This window comes from Plecotus auritus (genome assembly GCF_963455305.1).
Source record: "Plecotus auritus genome assembly, chromosome: 12".
Lineage (NCBI taxonomy): Eukaryota > Metazoa > Chordata > Mammalia > Chiroptera > Vespertilionidae > Plecotus > Plecotus auritus.
Genome location: NC_137778.1, coordinates 38516335 through 38542127, shown reverse-complemented (window position 1 = coordinate 38542127; position 25793 = coordinate 38516335). Strand labels below are relative to the sequence as shown.

Here is a 25793-nt window from a genome sequence, read left to right as displayed (position 1 = left end):
TGTGAGTAGCCATCACATATGACGGGTGAAGAGCGTCCTAAGCATGTTTCTGGCACTTCTGAGTCTGTTCTTGCTTGCTCACTTTGTGGTCCAAGCCACTTACTAATTTGCCTGGCTTTTCTAATGTTTCTGCTTCTCTCTTCTTTCAAAAAGCAACCATTTCCACGACCCTAAAGCATTTTCCAGATTTTAAATACAGCTGTGACACTGTCCAACACAGCTGTACACAGCTCTCTGCAAGGCCAGCCTTGGCGCTCATCCCGCCCGCTGGCCCACGTTCAGGCAGGCCCCTGAGTGCCTTGCTGCTTTTGAAATGTGGCAGAGTGTAGGGTTTCCCTCTTGCCAGACAGGTCCTTTGTCACGGGAGGGGGAAGGGAGCCAGCCCGCATTTGGAGTTTCAGCCAGGTGCATCAGGTTCACTCTGCAATAGCTCTGGCTTTCTGAACCAGAGTAGAAAAACCTCTTGGAATCCAAGCAGCCATGGTGTTGGTTTTCTCTTTTACTGAGAACAAGTTTTGGGTTGGTCTGTAGGGTTTGGAGATCGATTAGGGAAGGAGGACAGCATTGAGGATGGCCCAGAAAGGGCTGGGCTTGATTTTTAAGTTGACCTATTTCATGTTAGAAGCGTAAACACCACCACGGTACAACTTGAAGTTCGAACAGTTGATTCCAACTTTTTTTTTTTTTTTAGAGTTGCAGTTTTGCAAGAGGTCATAGAGTTGTGTAAACAAACAGAGGTCTTAAGAATTTTGGAGAAATGGAGGATCTGAACATTAAGAATTTTATCTACTAAGTTTCCTGCAGTTCTATCCATATGAACAAATGGAAAGCCTCAGATTTCCTGTTTGGTTCTTAGAAGTGCAGGCAGATGGCAGCCTGAAGAGCGTTAGCAGCCTCGTTAAGTGGTTTTCGTTGTGAAAACTCTTTGCCTGCTAAGCCTGGGCTTTTGGAGTCTTGTTCCTATAGTCATTCGTTTCTGTTTTCAGACTCATCATGTTATTGTTGCTTTCTTTCAATCTCTATTGGACAAAACTTGAGACTTTAGAAAAGCTAAAGGGGCGGTAGAGGAAGGGAGAGATTCTTAAATGATTTTAGATATTAATGCCAGTATATTTCATTTTAAATGATGGGTTTGTATTCACAAGATTAAATACATGATCTCAATCCACTCAGCCCCCTTGTTTTAAATCAGTCCTTTTCCTACTTGGATGTGCTTGCCCTGTCTGCCCCCACACGTGAACGCCTCCTTACTTCCCTCTGCTTCCTAGCTGCTGTCTCCTAACCGTTTGGCCTTGGGAACTCTTCTGAGCAGAACTTTCGTCTTCCATTCTCTAGTTTACAGATTTTTGTTTTTAATCCAGTTGGGAGTATTTTTAGTCTTTCATCATCCACACTTGATCGTAACAATGACTAACAAATTACGAATATAGATGTAGAGTTAAAAAAAAATGCACAAAAAAAAAGACAGAATTCTTCTTTGCTAAAAACACCAGAAGACAGCCCAGTTCACTATTGCCAGGCTTCTGGGATGTGTTAAATGAGCCTCACTTAGCTTATGACTCAAATTAATAAAGTTGGAACAGTTATTTTCTTTTTAAAGATTGCTGTCAGCAGTGAGGTTAATTTCTGTGGAGCCTCATCTCTTGAGACTTGTTACATTGCTCATAAAGGAAAGAAGAGAGGAACTTCCATTAGTTTAAGTATTTACTAAACTGGAGGGCATGGAGAACATACCAGAATATGAATTGAGTATGTGACTGTTCTGTTTTCCTATTGCAGTTTGTATATATTTTAATTGCTCTTTCTCTCTACCTATTAAAGATTCCAGTGCTGAATATTCAAGTGAAAATTTTTCCTGCACTTTGTACTGTCGCAGGGACCATATTTTCCTGTACGAATTATTTCCGTGTCATCTTCACAGGTGGTGTTGGGAAAAATGGATCGACAATCGCAGTGAGTATCGCTTATGCTTCCCAGTGATAGTTGATGCTGGGACTCAGTGTGGGGTCACTTTGTTTTTCATCTGAGTTATATGGAATCGTCCGGCCAGCATCGCGTTGAGCGTTGACTTATGAACCAGGAGGTCACAGTTCAATTCTGGTCAGGGCACATGCCTGGGTTGCGGGCTCGATCCCCAGCAGGGGGCGTGCAGGAGGCAGCCGATCAGTGATTCTCTCTCATCATTGATGTTTCAAGCTCCCTCTCCCTTCCTCTCTGAAATCAATAAAAATTGTATTGAATTACATAAAATCACTTGTCAACTAGGAGTTTCCACTTAGTCTTAAAAATAGTAACATCCAAAACTTCAGTTTTATTTATACGTGCATACAATGATATGCTTATATTTTTGTGATATGCACAAACTTAATGCACCTGTATTTTTTTTTTTTAAGTATGGCCTGCTTTATAAAATAAGCCTGGCCTCTTAAAAGTGAAATCCTCAGTTTGTGCCTTCCCAGTCCGGTGGCTGCTTTTCCTGAGCTGTTCTGATGCTCCGTTGTAGAAACTGTTGGCTGTTAGACTCCACGAGGTTCTTAAAAGCTTGCGTTGGTCAGTATCGAATCCCACTAACCCATCTCCTCTCTGCCCTGCACAGGGAACAAGTGTCCTTTCTCCTTTTCTCCACATTGGATCCGTGATCACATTAGCTGTGATGATCTACAAGAAATCCGCCGTCCAACTTTTTGAAAAGCATCCCTGTCTTTATATACTGACATTTGGTTTTGTATCTGCTAAAATCACCAATAAGCTTGTGGTAAGCATGAACGTTTTTGTTTGTTTTTCATTTTCATCTTATTCTGGTTCTAGGGCCGTAGTTTTCGTTCCCTAGTGTCCCGAGACGTTCTGAGTTTGCCCTCCTCCGATGAGAATCTCCTGACCTCAGTCTGGGAGCTGTTGGTATCTTCTGTGAAGTGACAGTGAGGTTGCCAGGAGCTCCTTGAGCCACCGTAGCTCTCCTCTCCACAGTTTCATGTGCTGAGTTTGCTCACCTGCATTCTTCCGTCTCAGTCTAGACCAGTGGTCGGCAAACTCATTAGTCAACAGAGCCAAATATCAACAGTATGATTGAAATTTCTTTTGAGAGCCAAATTTTTTAAACTTAAACTTCTTCTAACACCACTTCTTCAAAATAGACTCTCCCAGGCCGTGGTATTTTGTGGAAGAGCCACACTCAAGGGGCCAAAGAGCCACATGTGGCTCGCGAGCCGCAATTTGCCAACCACGGGTCTAGACACTCAAATTAGGCTCCTGGGGAGAAGCGTGGTTGATGGTAGAACCTTTTAGTGTGTAGCTCTCCCACACACTTCGTGTTGTCAGGTTTTTAGTTTTGGAAATTCAACGCATGTTGCTAAAGAATTCTTGAGACTTGATATTCGAGCACAGTCCCGATTTTCTGTGTAGCTCACAATTGCTCCAGCACGGAAATGCCCACGCCATTGATTCTCTTTCTTTCCTAGGTGGCACACATGACTAAGAGTGAAATGCATTTGCACGACACAGCCTTCATAGGCCCAGCACTTCTGTTTCTGGATCAGTATTTCAACAGCTTCATCGATGAATATATTGTGCTTTGGATTGCCCTGGTAGGTATTGTATTTCATGATGTGGAGGCTACTTACTTTCTTGTTTCAGTGGGCCAGTCCTGAGAGATCCATCTTACAATTGTAATGATTTGGAATGTCAGAGCCTCATTTATAGGACTTTGTTCCTTGTGGCTTCATCTTTGAACCATTTTTTACATTATTTTTAATTCTGCCCGCATTAGGGCTTATAAATTCCATATTTCTGACTGTAAAGCAGGATTTGGCCAACAACACCCAGGGTGCCAATGGCCTGGTTTTGTAAATAAAGTTTTATTGGGACACAGCCATGGTCATGCATGCATGAATTGTCTGTGGCTGCGTTCATGCAACAATGGCAGAATTGAGCATTCGTGATACAGACCGTGTGGTCCGCAAAGCCTGAAATAATGACTGTGTCTCTAAGAAAGAGTTAGTTGATCTTGCTGTAAAGGAAGAATCCGTGAGTACTGGTGTGTTAAATTGTATGGAACGGAGGGTGACTCTGAAGAGAAGGGGAGAAAACCAGAAGCCATGCCTCTGCACTGTCAAGCTGAGGGTGGCCTACGCAGGTCAGGTGACTCTAATCGTCTCTTTTCGTCCCAGGTCTTCTCTTTCTTTGATTTGATCCGCTACTGTGTCAGCGTCTGCAATCAGATCGCATCTCACCTGCACATACACGTCTTCAGAATCAAGGCCTCTACAGCTCACTCTAACCATCACTAGTGATGGAGTCGGTGTGGTATAGGAAACTCGTGCTTTCTGCAGGAAGGAATCCGAACATATTAATGAGAGTGGGGAGGACAAGAACAAATATAATTTATAATAATCAACGTGGTATAACTTTTATCCTTTGTTACTGGTAACACTCCTTAACGATCCTCTGTGAGAATGGGAGTTTCAAGTCCTGTCCTGTATATTGTACATGTTGATGTACAGGTTTGGCCAAGCGAGCGTGCGGGGAACAATGCCATGTGCTTGTAAACTATCCTGGATTCAGAATAAAATTGTCTTGGGGGGCTGATCCCCTGCAGTGGAGATTTCTTAGGTAGAATATTTACAGGCCAAAAGACGGTTGCTTTATAATTTTAACAAATCATCATCTTTTAGTGACATCTTTGATTCGTGTCTTCTCAAGCTTTCTTTGCAAAGGAGCTCAGCTCAGGAGCAGATGTACCCCACTGGCTTGTGAGGGGGAGCTAGTGACCAACACCTGGAATTCGGAGGGAAAGGTTTCCTATCTTTACATTGTTGAGGAAGTCATTTTTTTATTGCTCAAGAAATGGAGTGTCTCATGGGCTGGGAACCCTGTCAGCATGCGGAATAATGTACCTTTGTCGATTCATTTTATTTTTTTAAATAAATATATGATCTGAAAGCCAGCGTTTTTCTCAATTTTATTCACTGGAAAAATAAACTAAGTTTTAATGTCATTTTTCAAACTTGAAGCAAAATTTATTTCTGTTCTTTAATAAATAAGAAAATTTGGTCAGCTGCGTTGTCGTTCTGTCCTGTGGCCTTTCGATTTTGTATAAATTATTCAACTTAAAACATAGGAGAACTGCATTCTCTTCCCCTCCTGATAGTTTTTTTGTTGTCATCGTCGTCACCCTGTCGTACCTTCCAAAGACATTTGTGTTCTTTGTATAGGATTCAGGGACCTCTGAGGGCCACACTCAAATACACTAAAAAGATGCAATTCTTGGCCCGGCCATCATGACTCAGTGGTTGAGCATTGACCTATGAACCAGAAGGTCCCAGTTTGATTCCCGGTCAGGGCACATGCCTCGGTCCCCAGTGTGGGGCTTGCAGGAGGCAGCTGATCAATGATTCTCTGTCATCACTGATGTTTCTATCCCTCTCCCTTCCTCTCTGAAATTGCACAATAAAAGTTTAAAAATGCAATTCTTAAACAATGCTTCTGAATGTTCCCCATCCCTTCCACTGTTTCAGCAGAAGGTTCGAGAGGTGTGGAGGGAAAGTGGACTAGGTGACTCCTAAACTTCGGACTCTACGGTTCTCTTTTCTCAAGAGAAAAAAATGTCACTGCGGGATCCCTCCGCCTTTAGCTGAAGAGTTGAACTGGGCTTCCCAAAATAGCAAGTTGGAAGAAGGATGTTGAAAACAGAGCTTCCAAAGGTGGTGGGTGGACAGGCTTATTTATGGACGCCTCTGGCTCCTCTCACTGACATTCCCGCCCTGCGTGACCCCGGGCCACAAATTCTTCCCTCTGGCTCACAGCCCTTCCTCCCAGGAACCTGGAAAGCACTCCTGCCCCGTCCCAGTGCTGTTGCTGATGCACCTGTGCCCCTGACCCCTCCTGCAGGTGGAGCTGCTGACCCCTAGGACTTAGCCACCAGCACAGCCCCAGTTCTGGGCCAGCACCAGGTCCCCCACTTGTGGTCAAGTTTATTCTCACATCTATTCCTGTCTTTTTGCTCCTCCCCCAAGAGTGGAAGTCAAAGATACACATAGAAACCACAGGAAGTGTTCATTTTATTCTTATCCTCGCGTGTCCACAGACCTTTTTACGTGGAGAGCCGGAGCCTTCGGGCCGCAGCTGCTTTCTCCGGAGGATTTTGTAATAGTGGTTCCTGGGACGGGCCGGTTCCAGCAACTCCTACGTCTCTATGACACCTGTGCTCCTGTTCCGCTCTGTGTCCCCCCTGCACAAGGTGAGCCCTGCTCTGAGCACAGAGGCCAGAGCCTTCCGAAGCCTTGAGAAAGCAGATTCCAGGGATCCCAAACTCCGAGACACCAGCTCGAAGCAAGACCTGGTTCCCAGGACTCAGGAGAAGACTGTGGGTGCCGGAGCTGAGAGCTTTCGCCGACCCTGCCATGTTGACAGGGGCCAAAGTCCACAACTGGCCTGTAGGTCTAGTCACTCCCGTTCACCACAGTTCCTATTTCACAGACTTTCCCCTTGATTTCTTCTGTTTCTTCTGTTCTTCATAGTCACGTATTTTCCGTTGGAAATAGCCTGTGGGTTCAGAAGCAGGTGTTAGAGGATGTAATCTGGCTGGGCAGACAGATGAGCTCAGGGATGAGGGTCAGAAATACCCTTTCTGACCAGGTTGGCGTGGCTCAGTGGTTGAGCGGCAACCTATGAACCGGGAGGTCACGGTTCGATTGCCGGTCAGGGCACATGTCCCGGCTGTGAGCTCCATCCCCAGTGAGGGGTGTGCAGGAGGCAGCCGATCTATGATTCTCATCACGGATGTTTCTCTCCCTTTCCCTTCCTCTCTAAAATCAATTTAAAGCTCTAACCGGTTTGGCTCAGTGGATGGAGCGTCGGCCTGCGGACTGAAGGGTCCCAGGTTCGATTCCGGTCAAGGGCATGTACCTTGGTTGCAGGCACATCCCCAGTAGGAGGTGTGCAGGAGGCAGCTGATCGATGTTTCTCTCTCATCGATGTTTCTGGCTCTCTATCCCTCTCCCTTCCTCTCTGTAAAAAATCAATAAAATATATTTTAAAAAAATAAAATAAAATCAATTTTAAAAAATTTAAAAAGGGAAAAAAAATCCCTTCTGTCTGCTCCCATATCCCCACTATACCCACATTCTCGATGGGGAATTCCCACACCCTCACAGGCCTCTGGAGGTCCAGTGCTCCACTAGCCCCCGCAAAGGGACCTACAGAGAATAATTAGCTCCAGACTCAAAGAGCAAAGGGCCTCCTGCCCCTCATGAGCAGAGCCACAAGATCCCAGCTGTCCTGGGGCCTCCGGAGGGAAGTGCCCTTTCCTCCCCTCCTCAACCCCAGCCGGGCCGCAGTGACCCTGCAGGCCTAGGGGACAGAGGCGCTCGCTGCGCACCTGCAGGCGGGTTCTTGCTCTTCTCGGCTTCCTGGATGAAAAGCGAGAAGAGCTGTGTCTTCACAAACTTCTTCACGAATCGGCGGTTGGCCTTGGAGGTCAGAGCCTTGTAGAAGGCCCGTTCTTGGAAGCGGCCTTGCCCGTTTGCCTCCCACCTGATATAGGAAGCGTAGTGGCCCACGGTCTTGACAAAGAACTGCACGAAAGGGCCTGAAACGTGCTCGTTGATTTGTTCTGGAGCTGCGGGGGACACGGAGACACCTGCTCAGGTAGCAGCAAAAGGATGAAACTGCCCACCTTTATCTTTAAGGGGCTGTCCCTGCAGGCTGAGTGCTCCGGGGTGGGGGCGGGGCGGGGCTCATAATGGACTCTTTAAGGTGGGAGGCTGGGTATGGGTTCTCTGCCATTGCTAAGGAAGAATAAAGTCTCCGACTTGCGCTGGATCCAGGCCTCTGGGACTGACCCAGGCCTGCTGAGCAGGTTCATTTTAGTTCTGGAAGGGGATGGCTGGGAATCGTGCCCTCGGGGGCCTTGGAGAACCCCAGAATGAGAGGGGCCTAGGACTTACTCTGTTGCTCATCGATCCCCTGACTGAGAGACTCCAAGATGTCTTCCTGAAGCTTGGGAGGTAGGATGTCTTTTTCATCACCCACCTAGTCGAGGACAGAGTCGGGGAGGAGGTGTGAAGTGGGGTGCTGGCAGAGAGGAGGGTGTGTCTACACCCCCACTCACCCCCAGATTAATAATCGGCCACATAGGAGAGAAACAACAGAAGCCATTTCTTGGTCTTCAGCTGGACTCAACGTTAGCAAGTCTCCTCTCCACCCCTGTGCTTCCTGGTTGATGCCCCTGCTCTAAGGCACGAACACTGATTGCCTTGCCCTGAGGTCAGTCATCTGTGATTTTCGTCTGTCATGGGCCCCTTGAGAGGGGAGAGGTCTTCTTAGCGGGGGTTCTCGCTCAACAAAAGTACTTAAGCTGAAACAAGTGGAGCATGGATGAGACTGGAATGACTGAGTTGGTGGAGGGCCTGCAGGGGGTCTGAACCCAGATACTCACTGACATTAAGAAGGTTCCTTCACAAAGATTCACCAGCAGGACCTGCAATAAACACAGAATGGCTTTATCTCTTCCCGGCAATCACACACCTCAGGAGGCCCCGCCACCTCCCTTTCAGCCCAAGAAGCAGGCAAATCGGCATCTTCAATGCTCGTTTTCGGTCGGACACTCCTGTCTCCCCATTCCCGTGTGGAAACCTCAGTCCCTTTCCTGGGGAAAAGGTGTGAGGGTCTAGGAAGAGGGAGGGGAGAGAGCGGAGGTCGAAGGGGAAGACAAGGTGAGGAAATCATGGCTAGTCACTCCCTTCCTGAAGCCCTGAGTAGACTAACTGCTTCTAAATGTGGAACCTGGAGAACAAGGTAAGTGCTTTGCACATTTATCGCATGTAATCCTCCCAACAGTCCTGTGGAGGCATGTACTGTACTAACCCAACTCACAGAGGCTGCCTGAGGTCCTACTGCTAACAAATAGCAGAGCCAGAGGCCACGCCTCCAGTGCCCTGGCCTCAGGACGCACCCCGCTCCCCACACTCGCCTTCAGCTCCCTCCCTCTGGTCACCTCTCCATTCTTGCAACAGCCTAGAAACTCCCTCGGAGCTTTGGGAAATGGCAAGAGAAGGAAATGAGCGCAGGGTCAACGGGAAGAGGGAAGGAAAGGCAGTTAGGAGACCACGTGTCTGCAGGCTGCAGGTGAGACAAGCACGGGGCTGGAACTAGGGGGCCTGGAATTCGGGGGCCCTGAGCTCTGGTACCAGCTCCATCACTTGCCTGAGGGGCCTTCCACCTAGCCCAGTGGTCGGCAAACTCATTAGTCAACAGAGCCAAATATCAACAGTACAACGATTGAAATTTCTTTTGAGAGTCACATTTTTTAAACTTAAACTTCTTCTAACGCCACTTCTTCAAAATAGACTCGCCCAGGCCGTGGTATTTTGTGGAAGAGCCACACTCAAGGGGCCAAAGAGCTGCATGTGGCTCGCGAGCCGCAGTTTCCCGACCACGGATCTAGACAACACAAACAGACATCCCACTGGTTGGATTCCCACCTGCAGATCTGTTTCTTTGATCCTCAGAGCATTCTCAAATAATTGAATTCATGTCCAATGTTTACATTGGAACATTTCACATAAAATTTGGATTGGGGGCTTCTCCTCAAAAGTCAGGGAGTCTATGCCCTGGCCAGTGTGGCTCAGGTGGTTGGGCATCATCCCGTGCACCGAAAGGTTGCCGGTTAGATTCCTGGTCGGTGCACACGCCTGGGTTTGGGCTCTCGATGCCCATTAGGGAGCGCACAGGAGGCAGTCAATCGATATTTCTTTTTTTTTTTTTTTTAATATATATTTTATTGATATTTTACAGAGAGGAAGGGAGAGGGATAGAGAGCCAGAAACATCGATGAGAGAGAAACATCTATCAGCTGCCTCCTGCACACCTCCTACTGGGGATGTGCCCGCAACCAAGGTACATGCCCTTGACCGGAATCGAACCCGGGACCCTTCAGTCTGCAGGCTGACGCTCTATCCACTGAGCCAAGCCGGTTTCAGCGTCAATCGATATTTCACTCTCACGTCGATGTTTCTCTCTTTCCCGCTCCCATCCTCTTTCTCTAAAAACCAATTGAAAATGTATTTTTTAAAAAGCCAGGAAGTCTAACACTGGTTCTCATTTCTGAAGGGCAACATTCAGAGAGAACTGAGTGTGGCTGCCCCATTTGGGCTGGGCGCGGGCCCACCAGTTTGCCATGACCCCCTCCCCCACACCTGCTGGTCACTGAAATGCCTACTGGGCTCCTCTTTTCAGTTTGCTCATGACAATGGGGTGCACAATCCCTCCGCGCTCCCTTCTTCCAACACAAAGGAAAAAGAGGGGCTGGCAAGTGTGCCAGGAGACAGAGCCGGCACTGTAATTACCCGTCCTCAAGGGAGAAAAGTTGAACTAGTCCGGGCCTGAAACCACGGTGTACATGGGCTCAGGTGCCTTCACTCAGGGAGGGCTGTTTGTTTGGGGGGTTGGGAGCTAAGGTTGTGGGTGAAGAACGTTTCTGTGAAGTCATCCCCCAAAATCTTCCTAGTATTTGGGTGTATTACTGTCAAACAATCCCTTCCAGAGAGCTTGCTCCCTGACCCCCCCACACCCGCAGTCGCCCCTGCCCATTTCACAGGGCAGCTGCTGAGGCGGAAAACAGGCCCAGGCCCTGGGATGTCTTCCTGCCGGGCCGTCCCGGGGAGGAGCCTCAGCTTCTGAGAAGCGGGGCTGCGGCGTCAGGAAGTTTCATAACTGGTGGTATTGGGACATTGAAGTCTTATTGCTAAACACGGGCTGATCCTCTGTCCCAGTTAGTCACAAGGCAAAGGCTCGTTCAAAGGGCGTGTGTACTCAGCACTTCTGAGAAGGGCTGGGAGGGCCAGGAAGCAAGGAAGGAAAGCATGTCTCTCCTCCCCAGCAACACTCAGTGGAAGAGGGGCTTGGGTGCCGCTCCCTGTGCTACGTCCCGTCCCGGCGTTGCCTGTGTGGCCTCGGAAATGCGCACTGAGTTCTCTGGACTTCTGTTATGTCATGCAAATGGGGATGTCCTCCGTTAGGGCTGGTTCCAGGCCTCTCGAGCAACTTACTTCTAGCCTCTCCCCGTGGCTGGCCCTTTGTCTGCACAGAGTCAAGGTTAGGCAGTGCAGACACCCCCCACCTCCCCGCAAAGTAGCTCTTCTCTCTTGAGGTGAGTAACATGCTCTCCCTGAAACTTCCTCCTGACAGCTCCAAGCAGGACACATGTTCTGAGTTGTCCTTCCAACACGGGAGATGGATGCATGCTATGAATGCCCGTTTGGGGGGCACTGACAACATAGAGGGGCTCTATCCTGATTGCCAACTGACCTCTCAGCCACTCAGAAAGACAACTCCTGCTCCAAAGATCTGCATGTTCAGGATTCCGCTCTCAGCGGGGCTGCATTAGTGAGCTCATGTCCAAGGAATGTGAGGGAACTCCAGTGGGCCGTGTGCTGTAAAAACCAGCTATGCTTCTCCATTCAGATGGGGCAGGGGACACCCAGAGCCCGCCCAGGGGGCCAGCTGGCCCAGGACAGTCAGATGGCCCCTCAATAAGCTACGTGCTTGACGCCCATCGGGAAATCGCTCAGGAGCAGAGAGCTGATGCTTATGGAGCATCAACTATGTGTCAGGCCTCAGGCGGGGAGCTTTACGCAGGTGATTTCCCCTGCAATCCAAGGCACCGAACGCTGTCACCCCCGTTTTACAAAAGCAGCAGCTCAGGCTTAACCAGGTGAAGCAACTTGCCCCAAATCACACAGCCCCGAGGAGCAGAGCTGGGATCCAACTCCAGGTCTGCCCGGCCCCGAGTCACAGCTTCTTCGTGCTGGTCCTACCTCTTCCATGGGGCTGTCCAGAACGTCCTGCAGAAAGCGCATTTGCACTCCCACCATGAAGGGCGTGGGGCAGCAGACAGTGGCCAGAAGGCTCTCGGGGACCACGGGGATGTAGGTGTGCGCCCAGCTGAAGGGGTAGAGCAGCGCAGCAGCAGCGTGGATACACTGCGACAGGGTGCTGGGGACAGCGACAGAGACGAGAGTTAGAGGGGCCTCCCTGCGCCCCACCCCTGGCACCCCCACGCTGCCCACCACCCACAGCAGGTGCAGCAGGCCGGGAGCCACGCTGCTCCCTGTGACTCCTCACAGCTGGGAGGCGAGGGGCGGGGGCGGAGGAGGCGCGGGCTCCTCTCCAGGATGGGCCTGCATTGGGCCTTTATTCGTCATTAGACTTCTCAGCACTAAAAGCGGCTCTAAGGAGCGGAGCGGGGAGAAACGCCTTCCCTGGATTGAGCCCCTTCTCTGTGCTCAGCACAGTCCTAAATATGTGGGTGCCAGGACCTGGGAGACATGGCCCTGCTTCTAAGGCACTCCCCGTGCAGCTAAGGAGGCAGACGAGTAAACCCCGGGCAGCAGGGAGGCGAGGCCTGTTTCCTCTCGCATCTCTCCAGCCGTCCCAGGCCTTCCCTCTCCAGCTCCCTCGGCCGCTCCAGGTTGGTGCCTGAGTCTGCCTGGGAAATTCCTAGATTCCCGGAATCTCGCCCAGCAATTCCTTCCGGAAAGTCCCGCAGAGGGGCTCTGCCCTTTCCTACGAAGCACTCCCTGGGTAAGCACTGCCTGGTCACAGCACGGGGCCAACTCCTGGCCACTCACTCAAACACACAGCCCACTCTCCCTCTTCTCTGCTCCCCACTGGCTTTCAGGCTCCTCATTTCTCCTATTGCCCCCCCACACCGAAGCCAATAAAAACATGGATGCAGAAACCCTGTTCCAGTTCTTGGTATCAACCAGCATTCCCCATGAGAGACTTGGCTCAGAGAGCTAGCCAAGGCCTAGGCTGACTGGAAGTGCCCCCCCCCTCCCGCCGACCGCCCCCCAGCCCTGCGTTTCCGGGATCTAACAGATGGTGTGGGAAGGAAGTGGGGAGAGGTGGGATCTCCCTGGAGAAAGTCAACGCCCGAGAGGGAAGTCCTGCTGGCCCTGGCCCTGGCCCTGGCCCCTGTCCGGCCAGCTGACCCATGCGGTCACGTTCACTTCCCAGGCTCCGATCTTAGGGGGAAAGGCCAGCACCCCAGCTCCAGCCACACAGGAACTTCTTTCCCTACAGGGCTGAGCGGGGAAAAGCTGGTTCCAAAGTGAAGGGTTACACCACTTCCCTCAAGGACTAGCTCACAACTAGTGCCTTTCTGCTGACACTGACTTTTATAGCATGCTCAACCCACAGACCCCACTCCCTGCCCGAGCTTCCTTTTCTCTGAGCGCCATGACATCCACCTGACCCTCTCTGGTCTAAGAGCTGGGTCCCCAACATCCTTTCCTTCCTCTTCCCTGAAAGACAGAGCCAGAGTTGTCAGCCAGTATCATCCGCTTTCTCCCTCCGCAGACATGAACAGAAGGCCAACTGCCAGCTCTTTTTTTTCCTTCTCCATCCTGTCATGTCTCCCCTTGTCTTTCTCAGACTCAAAGGCCCTAAGAGGTAGAGACCAAGACATGGCAATGCCCCGCCTCAACAACACTCAGGGGTATACTCAACTGTGAACTTTTTATTATGAATAACAGCTCAGCTCGGCCAGCGTGGCTCAGTGGTTGAGTGTCAACCTATGAACCAGGAGGTTATGATTTGATTCCCAGTCAGGGCACATGCCCGGGTTGCAGGCTCGATCCCCCTTGGGGGGCTGGGGGGGCGTGTGGGAAGCAGCCAATCAACGATTTTCTCTCCTCATTGATGTTTCTCTCTCTCTCTTTCCTCTCCCTTTCTCTCGGAAATCAATATATATATATATAATTTTTTTTTTTTTAAAGAATAACAGCTCACACTTACTAAACTGTGCCTGGCAGGGTGCTAGCTGCCTAATGTGAACTATTTCATTTAATCCCCACCATAACCTTATGAGTCAGACAGTCGCTTTCTCCATTTTACGGATAAGAAGATCATGACTTCAAGAAGTTAAGAAGCTAACTTAAGGGAACCACGTAGCTAAGACTAGGACTTGAACCTCTTTCTGCTGATTCAAAACCTACACTTTCACCCACTACAGAATTCTACATCCCCTTCGGGTCAAAGACCAGGGCTCGTTTGCCTGTATCCTCCTGAATGCTTGGCATCCGACAAACAGTTCACACATGCACGTCTGTTGAATGAGTGAGTGAATGGATAGATGTGCTTGTCATTAAGGATGATGGCCTTGACCTCCATACCACTGCGTGCCTTCCTGCCCTGAGCCTTTCTTTTTTTTTTTTTTTAAATATATTTTATTGATTTTTTACAGAGAGGAAGGGAGAGGGATAGAGAGTTAGAAACATCGATGAGAGAGAAACATCGATCAGCTGCCTCCTGCACACCTCCCACTGGGGATGTGCCCGCAACCAAGGTACATGCCCTTGACCGGAATCGAACCTGGGACCCTTCAGTCCGCAGGCCGACGCTCTATCCACTGAGCCAAACCGGTTTTGGCCTGCCCTGAGCCTTTCAAGAGCAGAGTCATATCTGCATCCACCCTAACGCTCTCCCGCTGGGCCATCCCCGGACACTTCCTGGCCTTCTCTGAGCTCGGTCAGAAGCCTCCTCAGGCCTAAGCAACCAAGTAGGAGGGCAGACGCAGGTTAGTGCAGATCAAGACCCGGAGGCAGGAGGGCGAGCACACGGGCCCTCCAGCCTGACTTCCTCTGGGGACCCTCCGGCTGTTCCCTTGAACCCGAGGATGCCAGTCCGTTCGGCTGAGCCGCTCAGTGGCTGGACCCACCTGAGACCTTCTGCCAGGAAGATGATCCTCCTCTCCAGCACCGCGGAGGCGAAGATCTGAAGAATCTGTTCAAAGCTGAGACAGCGCAACAGAGAACTGAAGTCCACGTGTTCCAGGTGGGAGTCCAGGGGCCGCGTCAGGGAGATGAACTTGGGGAAACCAGAGAGGGTGTCATCGCACTGAAGCCTCACGCAGACCCCAGGACACTGGGCCTCTGCCAGCCTCCACGGTCCCCGCAGGAGTGAACCCCATCCTGTCTCTCCCGCGCTAAACCTACCCGTGGTGTCTCTCTGCCCCGGGGATAACACTGATGTCATCCCTGGCACGGCCCACGATCTCCTGCCTCCTGGTCAGCCTCATGGAGCCCACCCACCTCCTGGCCCGCTTCCCCCATCACCTCCTTCCTGTGCCCCAAGCATGTCATGCTCTTTCTGGCTGGACGTCTTGCACAGGTGAGGCCCCCTGGACCCCCCTCCTCCCTTCCTTCTTGCCCGCCTCCCCCCAGTCTCAGAGGCTCTCCTTGGCCACCTAAAGCAACGTGTGCTCTCCATCCTTTCTTGGTAGCATCCTGGTTTTTCCCTTCATCAAATCATTCAATTTTTTAATTATACATTTGTCTGTTTCCTTATTGAACGTCCGTCTCCATGAGGTCAGGGGTCATGTTCATTTTATTCACCACTTTATAGCCAGGAAATCGTTCAGCTCGGGGCCCAGCAAGCACTCCCTACTTATTTTCTGAGCAAATGACAAAGCCCAGCCCCCCTCCCCCCACACTGCCCGCCCCTTGATTTTATATGGAGAAGCCAAGGTTCAGAGGGACAGGGATTACCCAGAGGAACAGGGGTCAGCGCTGGAATTCTTAAAACAATGTTCTACCTCAAAACAGTGGCATCCCGTGTGGCCTGGGTGGGGACTCAGGGGCGGGGATGGGTGATAAGAAATGGACAGATGGAGGCGTCAGGTAGAGATAGAGCGCAGACACCCAAGGATGAGGGTGGGGCGTGGGGGCCAGAGATAGGTTGGGGGCTGGGAGCAAAGTCCATCTGGCACCAGGAACCTCAGCTTACGTGGCTTATTTATTACAAATAAAAGTCTTGGTGGCTTGAATAGTGAGTGACTAGGCCCTGCGAGCCGCCGGTTGGGAGGATGGGAAAATTTGGGTTTGATATTCAGCTCTGACGATAATTCAAGCCAGACCCAGCCCCTGCCTGGCTCAGTGCGTCTGCATGTTAACCAGTGAATGAAGGGCTGTGAGGAGCGGTGCCACAGAAGCCTGCCGCCTCCAGCCAGAGAGGGTCTCACCTCCTATTGCACCCACCTCGGTGCCCGAGTCGGGGATGAAGCTCTTGAGGGTGACGGTCTTCCCGGGAGCGGGGAAGGCGGCCTCCCGGAGGCCCTGCATGAACGGGTAGATGACGGCCATGGAGATCTGATGCCGCTTCTCCACCTCGTCCAGGATCTGCAGGAAAAGGACCCGGGAGCGAGGCTCAAAGGGATGCAACGGGGAGGGCGGCAGAGGCCCCGTGTGTGAGGCAGAGACCCCGGGTGTGGGGTCCCGCGCTGGTCCAGCCAATCTTCCCGTGTCTTTTCTGCCCCTCCCCCCCATCCTGCTGGTCCTCTCTCCTCCCTGGCGCAGACCAGTCTACCGCTTTCTCCTGGCCTTCTTCTTCTCATCCTCCCTCGACCGACCCATATGCCTCCCTTCTCCGAACCTCAACATAAGCTACCTTCCCAGGGAGTCATCGCAGGGTAAACTCCTCATCCACTTGATACCACGTTCACCGTGGTGGCTGGAATGAGGGCCTACAGGCTGGTTCCTCTTGGGCACCACTCTGCCTCCCAACTCTCGCTGGATACTGCCCAGGGCCAGGGCCAGCCTCTGTCCCCCAGGAATGCATGCTCCACCCAAGCAAGGCTGACAGAGTCCCTGCCTTCACCCTCCAAGGGGCCTGCTGGGGGAGAGCACACCGAGCCCCTTTCGTGGCCACCAAGACCCGCCCCCTCCATTCTGAGGGCCCCTCTGATCCCAGCTCAGGAGTGTGGCTCTCAGCGAGCTCCAGCAGAAGTCCTGGCCTCCTCAACGCCCTGCTGCCCTGGAAGGCCCTGGAGGGAGTCCGGCATTGCATAATAATCGCCTCCATATCTCTTTAGAGCTCCGCCTTTCTCGCAGATCACCTCGCTTGAGCCTCACACCAACCGTGACATAGGAAGGTGCAGGTCATATATGCATTTGACAAAGACACGGAAAACTCCCGACTCCTCCCCTGGGCTCCTCCCCTGTTCCTCCAGCTGCTTTCTGGCCTGACCGGAGTGGGAGGAGTGGGACCCATGGGCTCTCAGCAGGGGAGACGGTCCTTTGCGCTCAGTTCTCACTTTTCTGTGAAATCAAGTCCTGCCCAAGCCCCTCTCTGCCTCGGTTCTCCCACCTGGGCCTCGCCTGACCCCGCTGACAGGGAGACACTCCCTGAGGGCTGAGGGAGCACCTGCGGGGGCAGGCAGCCGGGCAGCGGCAGCAGAACAGGCCCAGGAATGCTGCTCCGGCCCTGCCTTGGAGAACAGGCCCAGCAGGCCCAGCAGTCCCACCCCGGCCCTACCTTGGAGAACAGGCCGAAGCAGCCGATGCAGCTGATGATGCAGTACACCTTGGGGAGCCGAGGGCCGCGGCCGGTGGGCTGCGGGGGGAAGAGCCTCCTTCAGTGCCGCAGCCCCCAGGCCTTCGCCCACCCTGGGACAACGGGCACGAGCTGGCGGCTGGGGGACGCGTGGTGAAAGGTGGGCCGGATGGAGGGAGGCCTGGACAGGCGCAAGGAGGCCAGAGCACCACCAAAGTCAAAAGAAAGTGGCTGTGAGGGGGCTGGTGGGCTCACAGGCAAGCACTGCCATCATGGGGGTGGGGTCGGCAAAGAGAGGGGACCAGCGTGCTGCAGGGATGAGGGAATGGCGAGGGAAGACAACACTGAGAATCCTGAGAGCCCAGAGCAGGTGTTCGAATCCTGGTCTCCGCTCCGGGGGCTCCCGGGACCACGGCACCGAGGCCCGGACGGGGATGTGGGGAGAGCAGAGACCACTGCAGGGCCCACAGGAGTCCCCTGGGTAGGCGGGCGAGGCGGGCACGTGTCCCTGCTGTGCAGGCTGCAGAGGGCACTAACATGGCAGCGGGTGCTGGGCCGTGCTCTCTGCAGCCGCCACTGCCAGGGGCCTGGCTTGTGCAGCTGAGGCCTGAGCCAGCTCCGCGGTGGAGCCAGCGGGCTGCAGAGAGGAGGGGACAGTTCTGAGCTGCACAGACCAGGAGGCGCCTGCAGTAGCCAATCTTCCTGCTCCCATCCACGTTGGTCAGCACGAAGGAGAAGGTCTCCCTGAGGAAGAGAGATGAGACTCTCATTTGCCCACCAGACTGTAAAAGGGGGAGGCGCGCAGCATCAGGGGGCGCCGAGGGGGACGAGGAGGACCCGGCAGCTGCTGACCGGTCAGGCGAGTGGTACTAGTACCAGGAAGGTTAAGTGCTTATCGGTGTCAACCTCCAAAGGCATCATCTCATGGAATTCTCAAGACAGCCCTTTGAGGTAGGTTTGCCTGTTCTCCCCACTTTAAAGCTGAAGGAACGGAGGCGGAGGGGGCGTTTCTTATGCAAGGGCATTCAACGCATAGGGTACAGCCAAAATTCGAACTCAGACAGTCGAGTCCCAGGGCTCCTGCTGGGAGGGACATTGCTACGTCACCTTCTTAGAGTCCCCGGGCCTTCTTCTAAGTGCAGCTGCTGCCAGTGGCAGAGTCAAAACCCAGAGACGTCCCTCCCAGCACGAGGGAACCCTGCCCTTCTCTGCTCAGAGGTAACTGGTCAACCTTGGTCTTAAGGGACCCCAGGCATGAATCCACTGAGCCCCTCCCCGTCAGGAGGAAAGCTGGTAAGAGATGGGCATACACGCCAGGTGAGGGGCCACAGGAACCACCAGGCTCACACTGGCCCTCCTGCCCCGATCCCAGAGTCCCCGTCTCAGGGCCGGCAGTTACCTGGGATACTCAGTGAGGGGGGCCCACTCGTTCCCATCCGGGAAGCAGAACAAGGGGATGGCACTGAGCAGCCGTTCCTCCTCCTCCTGTTGGCCCCGAAGCAGGTTCTCCCGCTGTAAGGACAGGAAAGGAGACGCGCTGATAGTGCACGTAGGGGCAGCCGGAGAGGGCAGGAGGGGGCGGGCAGGTGGACGGGCTCCTTCGGAGGCTCTAACATAGTCTTCGGATAAGCTTTTCCATGGCACGGGGTCCGCTGCCTGTCACTCTACACAGGGACTTTGTCCTGGGTCTGGCTGGATAGACCCCAAGGCCAAAACAGTCCGTCCTGGGCCAAGTCTACATGAACCTGAGCTAGGATCCGGGTAGTCAGGAAGGGGGCCAGGCCACCCTGAATACAGAAGGGCCCTGAGACCGCTGGGCTTCCTGCGAGGACCACGTCCGAGTGGTAACACCTCGGAGAAGAGAAGCGGCCGGCTCACCTGCCCCACTTCCAGGGCTAAGGAGAATCTCTGTGGCCCAGGGCAGGGGCAGTGAGGAGCCCGGTGTGTTTGTGTGACCACGGGCTGCCCCACCCTCTCCTTCCCACGGGGGTGCCTGGGAGGAGCTCGGGCAGAAGGTAAGCTTGTCCACAGAGAAGGGTGACTGGAATGGAATCTGGGAGAACCAGGAGGTCCCCGAAGGGAAGAACTAGCCTAGTTTCCCGGCTAAGGAGCCTAGGTCAGCGCCTCACAAAGAGGCCAGACCTAGATTCTGTGGGTGATAACAGGAAACAAGAGCGGGCGAGCCCAGGGCCCCTCCAGACGAGAGCCAGCCCAGGCCAGGGAGGGAGAGAGAGGCAACCCCCCCACTGCCTCTCAAACACCCTCCCTCTGTCCCCCCCTCACCCCCTCCTGCAGTCCTTACCTTGGGAAACTGGTAGGTGATCGTGGGCTCATAATCCTCCCCTGATCGCCTCCTTTTGAGGGAAACCACGAGGAGGTATTCAAAGAAATGCTGTCCTCCGGCAAAGCTGGCCAGGCAGTGCTCCGGGGCCCTCTCCGGCTCCTTTGCAGCCTCGCCGGGACTGTCCTGGACAGATCCTGAAACCAGACACGTGGCCCCCTTGGATCTCACAGGTCCATGCCCCAAGTGGGGACTGCGAGGCCCCAGGCAGCTTCGGCACCGCAAGGCCCCCCCTGCCCACGCCGAGGTCCCCGGAGCCGGCCCAGCACCCAAAGGTCCTGGAATGGGATCAGAGCCAACTGGGTTGTTTCCACACCTGCCCTGGGAGATGTGCAACCACGCGGAGCCAAGGGGAGAAAAGAAAGCACTGATTTGGAGGCCAAGGAAATGTCCAGGGGAGGCCCCGTGGGAGGCCCTGAGCCCCAGGTGCTGCCTGCCCTCAGGGTGCCCAGCGCAGCACCTGAAACTTGCCCTGGGTAGACCTGTGCTCACTGCATCAGAAGAGGCCCAAGGGCCATGTGGCTGTGACCACACCAACCCCCCAGGGGGTATGAGAGGCTCTAAAAACCAGCAGGGGAGCCTCCCAGCGCAGTCACATGGGTGGAGGAGGTCGAGATATAAAAGGAAGAAGAAAAAGAAGTGTTTCAAGGAAGAAACAGCCCCACAGAGGAGAATCACCCGTGGAAAAAAAAAAGGAAGTGGGTAATCCAGTCCAGACCTGCTCGGATTCGGGACAGCCATTTGCGGACCTGCCTGAGCATCCTGCCTGCCACTGGTCCTTCCATCGTCCCGGGCCTGCGGGGCATGGAGCGCTGCCCTCGCCCACACCGACTGGCTACAGAAAGTCCCAGGAGGGAGCTGCTGCTTCAGCTTCTGACCCCCCGCGCTCGGCAGACAGGCCCCACGCTGTCTCCCAGACGAGGGAGAGCAGTTTCCATTCTGGGCACCCAATGGGTGAGCAAGCCAGCTGTGACAGGACCCAGGAAGGAGGGAGGAAGCCCGCACTGACACAGGCAGCATCCTGGCAGGGCTGCTCAGATCTCAGCTCCTCCCAGGAGCCGCAGGGTGTGGTGAGACAAAAGGTCGCAAGCAAACACCTCCAAGGCCCAGCTGCTTCTGGGCTCAGGGCTTTGACTTCTGGGCCGGAGGCTGTACAATGGGCTTATTTACAATCTGGGGAAAGTGGAGAATGCGAGATAGCATCCGCTGCAGGCACTGGGAACTCCTGGTCCTCTTATCCCCAGAACTTTGATTTGTGGCCTTTCACTTCTCAACTGGGTCAACAGCAGCCCCGAGCCCCTGCAAGGCCATCTGGAACTTCCAGGACCAAACACGCCCCACAGCCAGCATGCCACTACGTTCCGTGACATCTAAAAGGAGAAATTCTTCCAGTAGGAGGAAAACCTGGACATCAAGACGCACCTAAAAGCCTCCTCTCCTGCTGGTGGAGCAGAGAGCAAAGTCTGTCTGAGCCTCAGAGCTCCTGATGGTCCAGATCTGCGTTGGAGCATCCCCCCCCAACCCCCCGCACCCACAACACCTCCCTGGGACCTGTTCCAGGGTCCCAGCAAAGGATCCCTCTTGCAAATAGGAAGCGCTGACTCAGGACATTCTCCCTGGCCTACAGGAGGGAACTGGCTACCTCAGCAGCCTGATGGTCGCTCAGTGATAGTAGAAAGCACCTGGGGGAACTCCACCCCACCCCCACTCCTGCTCAGTCTTTTGTATTTTAATATATTTTTTATTGATTTCAGAGAGGAAGGGAGAGGGGGAGAGAGAGAGAAACATCAATGATGAGAGAGAATCATTGATAGGCTGCCTCCTGCATGCCTCACATTGAGGATCAAGTCCACAACCTGGGCATGTGCCCTGACCGGGAATCAAACCGTGACTTCCTGGTTCAGAGGTCGACGCTCAACCACTGAGCCACACCAGCCAGGCCTGCTCAGTCTTTTTTCCCTGTTGGGCCAGGTCAAGGGTTCTGCTTAAGCTAAAAGCAGAGCAACTGGCTCCGGGGGCCCTCGTGGTGTCTGGAGGCTGTGTCTGGGGGCTGGGAAAGAGAGAAAGGGTAGCAATAAGTCACCTACAAGTCTTGCATAAACCCCTGAGCAAGCACATGCACAAGGTAAGAGACAAGGACTTTGGCCAGGAAGCTGCGTCTAACAGAAGCCAGGAGGCCAAAGTGTTTGATGCCAGTGTCTGCCACTCCTGCGGGGAATGAGCAGCCCTCTGGAGGAGAGGGGGTTCTGGATTAGAGGAGAGCTTTGAACCTGGCTTTCGTGGGACGAGTCGAAGCCATACTCAGTGGCCCAGCCATGACTCCTGGGGAGAGCCCCCGTCACAGTAAATAAGGATGTGACGCACACTGTAATGGTGAGAACAGTGACCCAGATCACTGAGCACTCTCACCACTCCTTGCTCGCAACCTGCACAGACTTGTTGTTGTGCAATCCTCACCATCTGTCTGAGGAATAAGCATGTTGCTGATGCAGATGGGGAAACTGAGGCACAAAGAAATCCAGAGACTATGCACAGAATCTGTAGGGGGTGGGGACTGTGAGAATTCTGTGCCCATGCTCCTGCCCTCTGGACGCAGCACACACAGAACGTCGCACCGCCCTGACCAGTTTGGCTCAGTGGATAGAGCATCGGCCTGCGGACTGAAAGGTCCCAGGTTCGATTCCGGTCAAGGGCATGTACCTTGGTTGCGGGCACATCCCCAGTAGGAGGTGTGCAGAAGGCAGCTGATCGATGTTTCTCTCTCATCGATGTTTCTAGTTCTCTATCCCTCTCCCTTCCTCTCTGTAAAAAATCAATAAAATATATTAAAAAAAAAAAAAAAAAAGAACGTCGCACCAAAGTGGGATGCCTCGCGTTTGCCACGGACTTTGAGAACCCACATCTTTTCACGGATCGTTCCAGAACCTGAGGAAATTACTCCTTTCCTCAAATCGTTTGAGTTGCAGTTTACCGCCCACTCCTTCCTGCTCTCTTAGGAGAGCCAAGAGAACAGCAAAACTCATAAACTCAAGCAAAAAACTCATGACTACACCTTTGGGGTTGAGGCCCAGGAAACCCAGAAGAGATGGCCATCTCCTATCTTCCCAAGGGGCCTATCAGCCGGAGAGAGAACATCCATCAGACGCACACGTGTCATATAGGTCACCTCATTTAATCCCCAGAGGAATGATTATCCTGGATTTTTAATTGAGGAGGGAGCCACCCTTTCTAAGGAAGTCAGGAGTCTGGTTACACTTGTTCCTCCACCAGGAAGCTCCGCCCACAGCCATCTGAGGAAAGTCCCAGAAACGACTAGAATATAGGTGAGGGGAGTTTCTGAAACCTGCATCTGAAAAAGCTGGCCCTTCCTCTTCTAGCTCACCTGCCTCGAACCCGGGACCACCCCCACTGCCACTCCTCCCACCAGCATGATTGACACATCCGTGTGTGTGTGTGTGTGTGTGTGTGTGTGTGTGTACACACACACCCTCCTACCACACAACTGCCCTGCAGGGAGGGGAACTCCCAGGGAAGGTGGAGGCCAGACGGCAGGCAGGCAAGATGAGGCGGACACACTCTCCTGGCCCAACAGGTGCCAGGCCTCGGGACAGGAGGTCCGGCTGCTAGTCTTCCAGCCCCTGAACTGCCAGGAAGCTCCTCTGGGCACGATCCTCACCTTGTCTGGGGGGCCAGGGTGGTTGGGAACAACCGGAATGTCTCCTGAGGCTGCAGGGAGCATCCACACCCTTTCATCCACACCCACGTCTCCGGGTTGAGGGAGACCAGAGAAGAGAGGCCAGCAGCCCCACCCTGCACTCAGCCCGGCCACTGCAGGTTCCAGACCTCTGTCCCCACCCGAGGTCTCTGACCTCTCTGCCCTGGGGTGAAATGACAGATCCTGGAACCCCATGGTTATGGAGAACAGCCAGGGTGGGGTGGAGGGCAGGGGTGATGGCAGGAGCACTGATTTCACCCCCAGGTCTCCCCAGTGCTGGGGGTTGGACTTGGGACCGTGGCTTCCTTCACTCAACCTTGTGATTTGCCAGCGCTAGAGAGGTGGGCTGCCCTGTCCACTGAGCTCCTTTCTACTGGGACAGCGGGACCTGTAGGCAGGGGAGCTGAGGGTTCTGGCGAGTGGAAGAGGCAATAAATGTTTGCAGAATGAATGAGAAAAAAAAAAAAAAAGAATGAATTCCTAATCGCCTTTCTTCCCAAGCGCAGGGCCCCTGCTGAGAAGGAAGGAGCACGGACTCTAACGTGACTCCCCACAACACGGAGGAATGATTCCCACTTCGCAGCCCAGGGGCTCCGGGAGGCGGGGCTTGTCTGGTTCACGCTAAGGAAGCCCGGAGCAGGCGCCACCCCAGCTCTGCTTCAGGCCACACTCTCCACCGCCCCTGCACGGCCTTGGGCGGGGGTGGCACTTCGGCGGAGACCAGTTTTCCTGGCCGGTGGCTATTTGAGGCGCAGAGGCGGGGCGGGGGCACCGGGGCTGAGGCGGGGTCTCCCGGGAGGGCGCTCCGGGTGCTCTGCGGTTTCACCACAAGCTTCCTGGCTGGAAGGACACGTGGCCCTGGGGCCCCACCACCGTTTCCTCTGCCTTGTCGCCTCCCCCTTCACCCCCTGGGGCCTGGCAACTCCCTGACCTCCGACCTTGTCCGCACCTGGCCCTGTCCACCCACCTGCGCACCTGAGCTGCCCAGCCCGCCCGAGTGCGCGGCGGACCGCTCCCCAACGCCGACCCGACCCTCCGCGCAGCCCGTCCCGGCCCCCGCCGCCGTCAGCCAGTGCCCTGGCCCCGTCCCCGCGCTGTCCCCGCGCCCGCGCCCCGCGCCCTGCCCGGCATGGCACTAACCCCCGCGGCCACGCTTCAGTCGCAGGCTGGCTCGGAGGCGGCGGCTGAGTCCATCCATGGCCCCTCCGGTGCCCGGCGCCCGCTCCCAGGTCCGCGCCGGCCCCGCCCCCTGCGGACCTCGCGGGGCCGACACTTTCACTTTCACGCGGGGGGAGGCCGCGGGGACCTGCCCCGGCGGGGCGAGGCGGGGCGTCACACCTTCCGGACGTGGCCCAACCCTCCGCTCACCTGGGCGGGCCGCTGTGCCCGGGCCCCGCGGGGTGCGTGGGTGACAGAGGGCGCTCGTAGGCGTCCGGACGGGGCGGCGCCACCTCGCTCCCACCCTCCGCGGGGCGCCTGGGGAAGCGTGCCCTTCCCAACCTCGCAGTCCCCAAACGCGGGGTCCCGGAGAGGCCAGTGCCTACCTCCGCAGCTCGGGCGGGAAATGCCCCGTGGGCACCCGCGCACCTTCCAGGCGGCTCCCCACTGACCCCAGAAGCGGGGAGCTCTTCGGCTGAACCGTTCCAACCGCTCCGTCTCTCCCTCTGCAAGTGCCGTGTCCAGATCTTTTGCCATATTTGTCCTCCTACCCGCGCGGGGCCAGGGCACAGTGTGCCCGCCTTGCTCAGCGCCACTTCCACTTCCCCACGGACCGAGGGGAACGAGGTCCCAACGGCCTGGGTCCTGACCCCGCATTCTCAGCAGCCTGCTTTGTTTGTTTTTAATTGATTGGAGTAACATTGGATAATAGCATATAAATTTCAGATGTGCAACCTTATAATTCGAGGTCTACATATACTCTACTAGAGGCCCGTTGCAGGAAGATTCCTGCAAGAACAGGGCTTCCTTGGGCCTATTCCTGCAAGAATAGGGCTTCCTACAGCAGCCTCTACCACCCTGCCTGCTTCCCTCCTTTCTCCGCTGCCCTGCTTGCTTTGCTCCCTTCTGAAGCACTTGGCTTCCTACACTGTCTTCAGTCTTTGCTCTGCACCTGGATATGCAAATTAACCGCCATCTTGGTTGGGTTAATTTGCATACTCACTCCTGATTGGCTGGTGGGCATGGCTTGTGGGTGTAGCGGAGGTATGGTCAATTTGCATGTTTCTCTTTTATTAGGTAGGATTGTGTGCTCACCACCCCAAGAAGTCTGCTCTCCTCCCATCACCATATATTTGACCTCTTTACTCTCTTCCTCCCCCCCCAACCCCCCCCCACCTTCCCCTCTTGTAACCACCATTCTGTTATCTGTATCTATGAGTCTGTTTTTTTGTTTGTTTGTTTGTCTTCTCC

At 54.2% G+C, this 25793-nt stretch overlaps 2 protein-coding genes across 7 annotated transcripts in view; one reads left to right on the top strand and one right to left on the bottom strand.

Annotated features, from left to right (window-relative positions):
• CEPT1 (choline/ethanolamine phosphotransferase 1) overlaps window positions 1-5056 on the top strand; it is a 34055-nt gene extending 28999 nt beyond the window's left edge. For all 4 annotated transcript variants that reach the window (XM_080648989.1, XM_080648987.1, XM_080648988.1 and 1 more), the window contains 4 exons: window positions 1822-1953; window positions 2597-2755; window positions 3459-3584; window positions 4167-5056. In XM_080648989.1, the coding sequence (XP_080505115.1) occupies window positions 1822-1953; window positions 2597-2755; window positions 3459-3584; window positions 4167-4286 (537 nt within the window). In that variant the 3' untranslated portion in view covers window positions 4287-5056. The remainder of the gene's footprint in view (window positions 1-1821; window positions 1954-2596; window positions 2756-3458; window positions 3585-4166) is intronic.
• Window positions 5057-6027: 971 nt separating this feature from the next.
• On the bottom strand, window positions 6028-25144 carry DENND2D (DENN domain containing 2D). Of its 3 annotated transcripts, none has more exons than XM_080647640.1 (12): window positions 24929-25144; window positions 19631-19806; window positions 18728-18840; window positions 18003-18072; window positions 17311-17388; window positions 16035-16175; window positions 14717-14865; window positions 11814-11991; window positions 8435-8476; window positions 7944-8028; window positions 7376-7615; window positions 6028-6540 (listed from the first exon to the last, which is right to left on the bottom strand). In XM_080647640.1, the coding sequence occupies exons 1-12, from the start codon at window positions 25077-25079 to the stop codon at window positions 6464-6466; spliced, it is 1500 nt and encodes a 499-aa protein (XP_080503766.1). In that variant the 5' UTR covers window positions 25080-25144; the 3' UTR covers window positions 6028-6463. The 3 variants fall into 3 exon arrangements, with proteins under 3 accessions (XP_080503766.1, XP_080503767.1, XP_080503768.1); XM_080647641.1 differs by lacking the exon at window positions 24929-25144 and adding an exon at window positions 24525-24816; XM_080647642.1 differs by lacking the exon at window positions 24929-25144 and adding an exon at window positions 24525-24634 and having other exon boundaries at window positions 17866-18072.
• Window positions 25145-25793: the final 649 nt, after the last annotated feature.

Excerpts from the sequence above, each read along its gene's own strand:
- DENND2D (XM_080647640.1), bottom strand. The coding sequence starts at position 25,079 with ATGGCAAAAGATCTGGACACGGCACTTGCAGAGGGAGAGACGGAGCGG. Across the intron at positions 8,029-8,434 it reads AAGGAACCTTCTTAATGTCA|GTGGGTGATGAAAAAGACAT; the intron begins GTGAGTATCTGG and ends GTCCTCGACTAG. Across the intron at positions 6,541-7,375 it reads GAGCAAGAACCCGCCTGCAG|GCTATTTCCAACGGAAAATA; the intron begins GTGCGCAGCGAG and ends CTGAACCCACAG.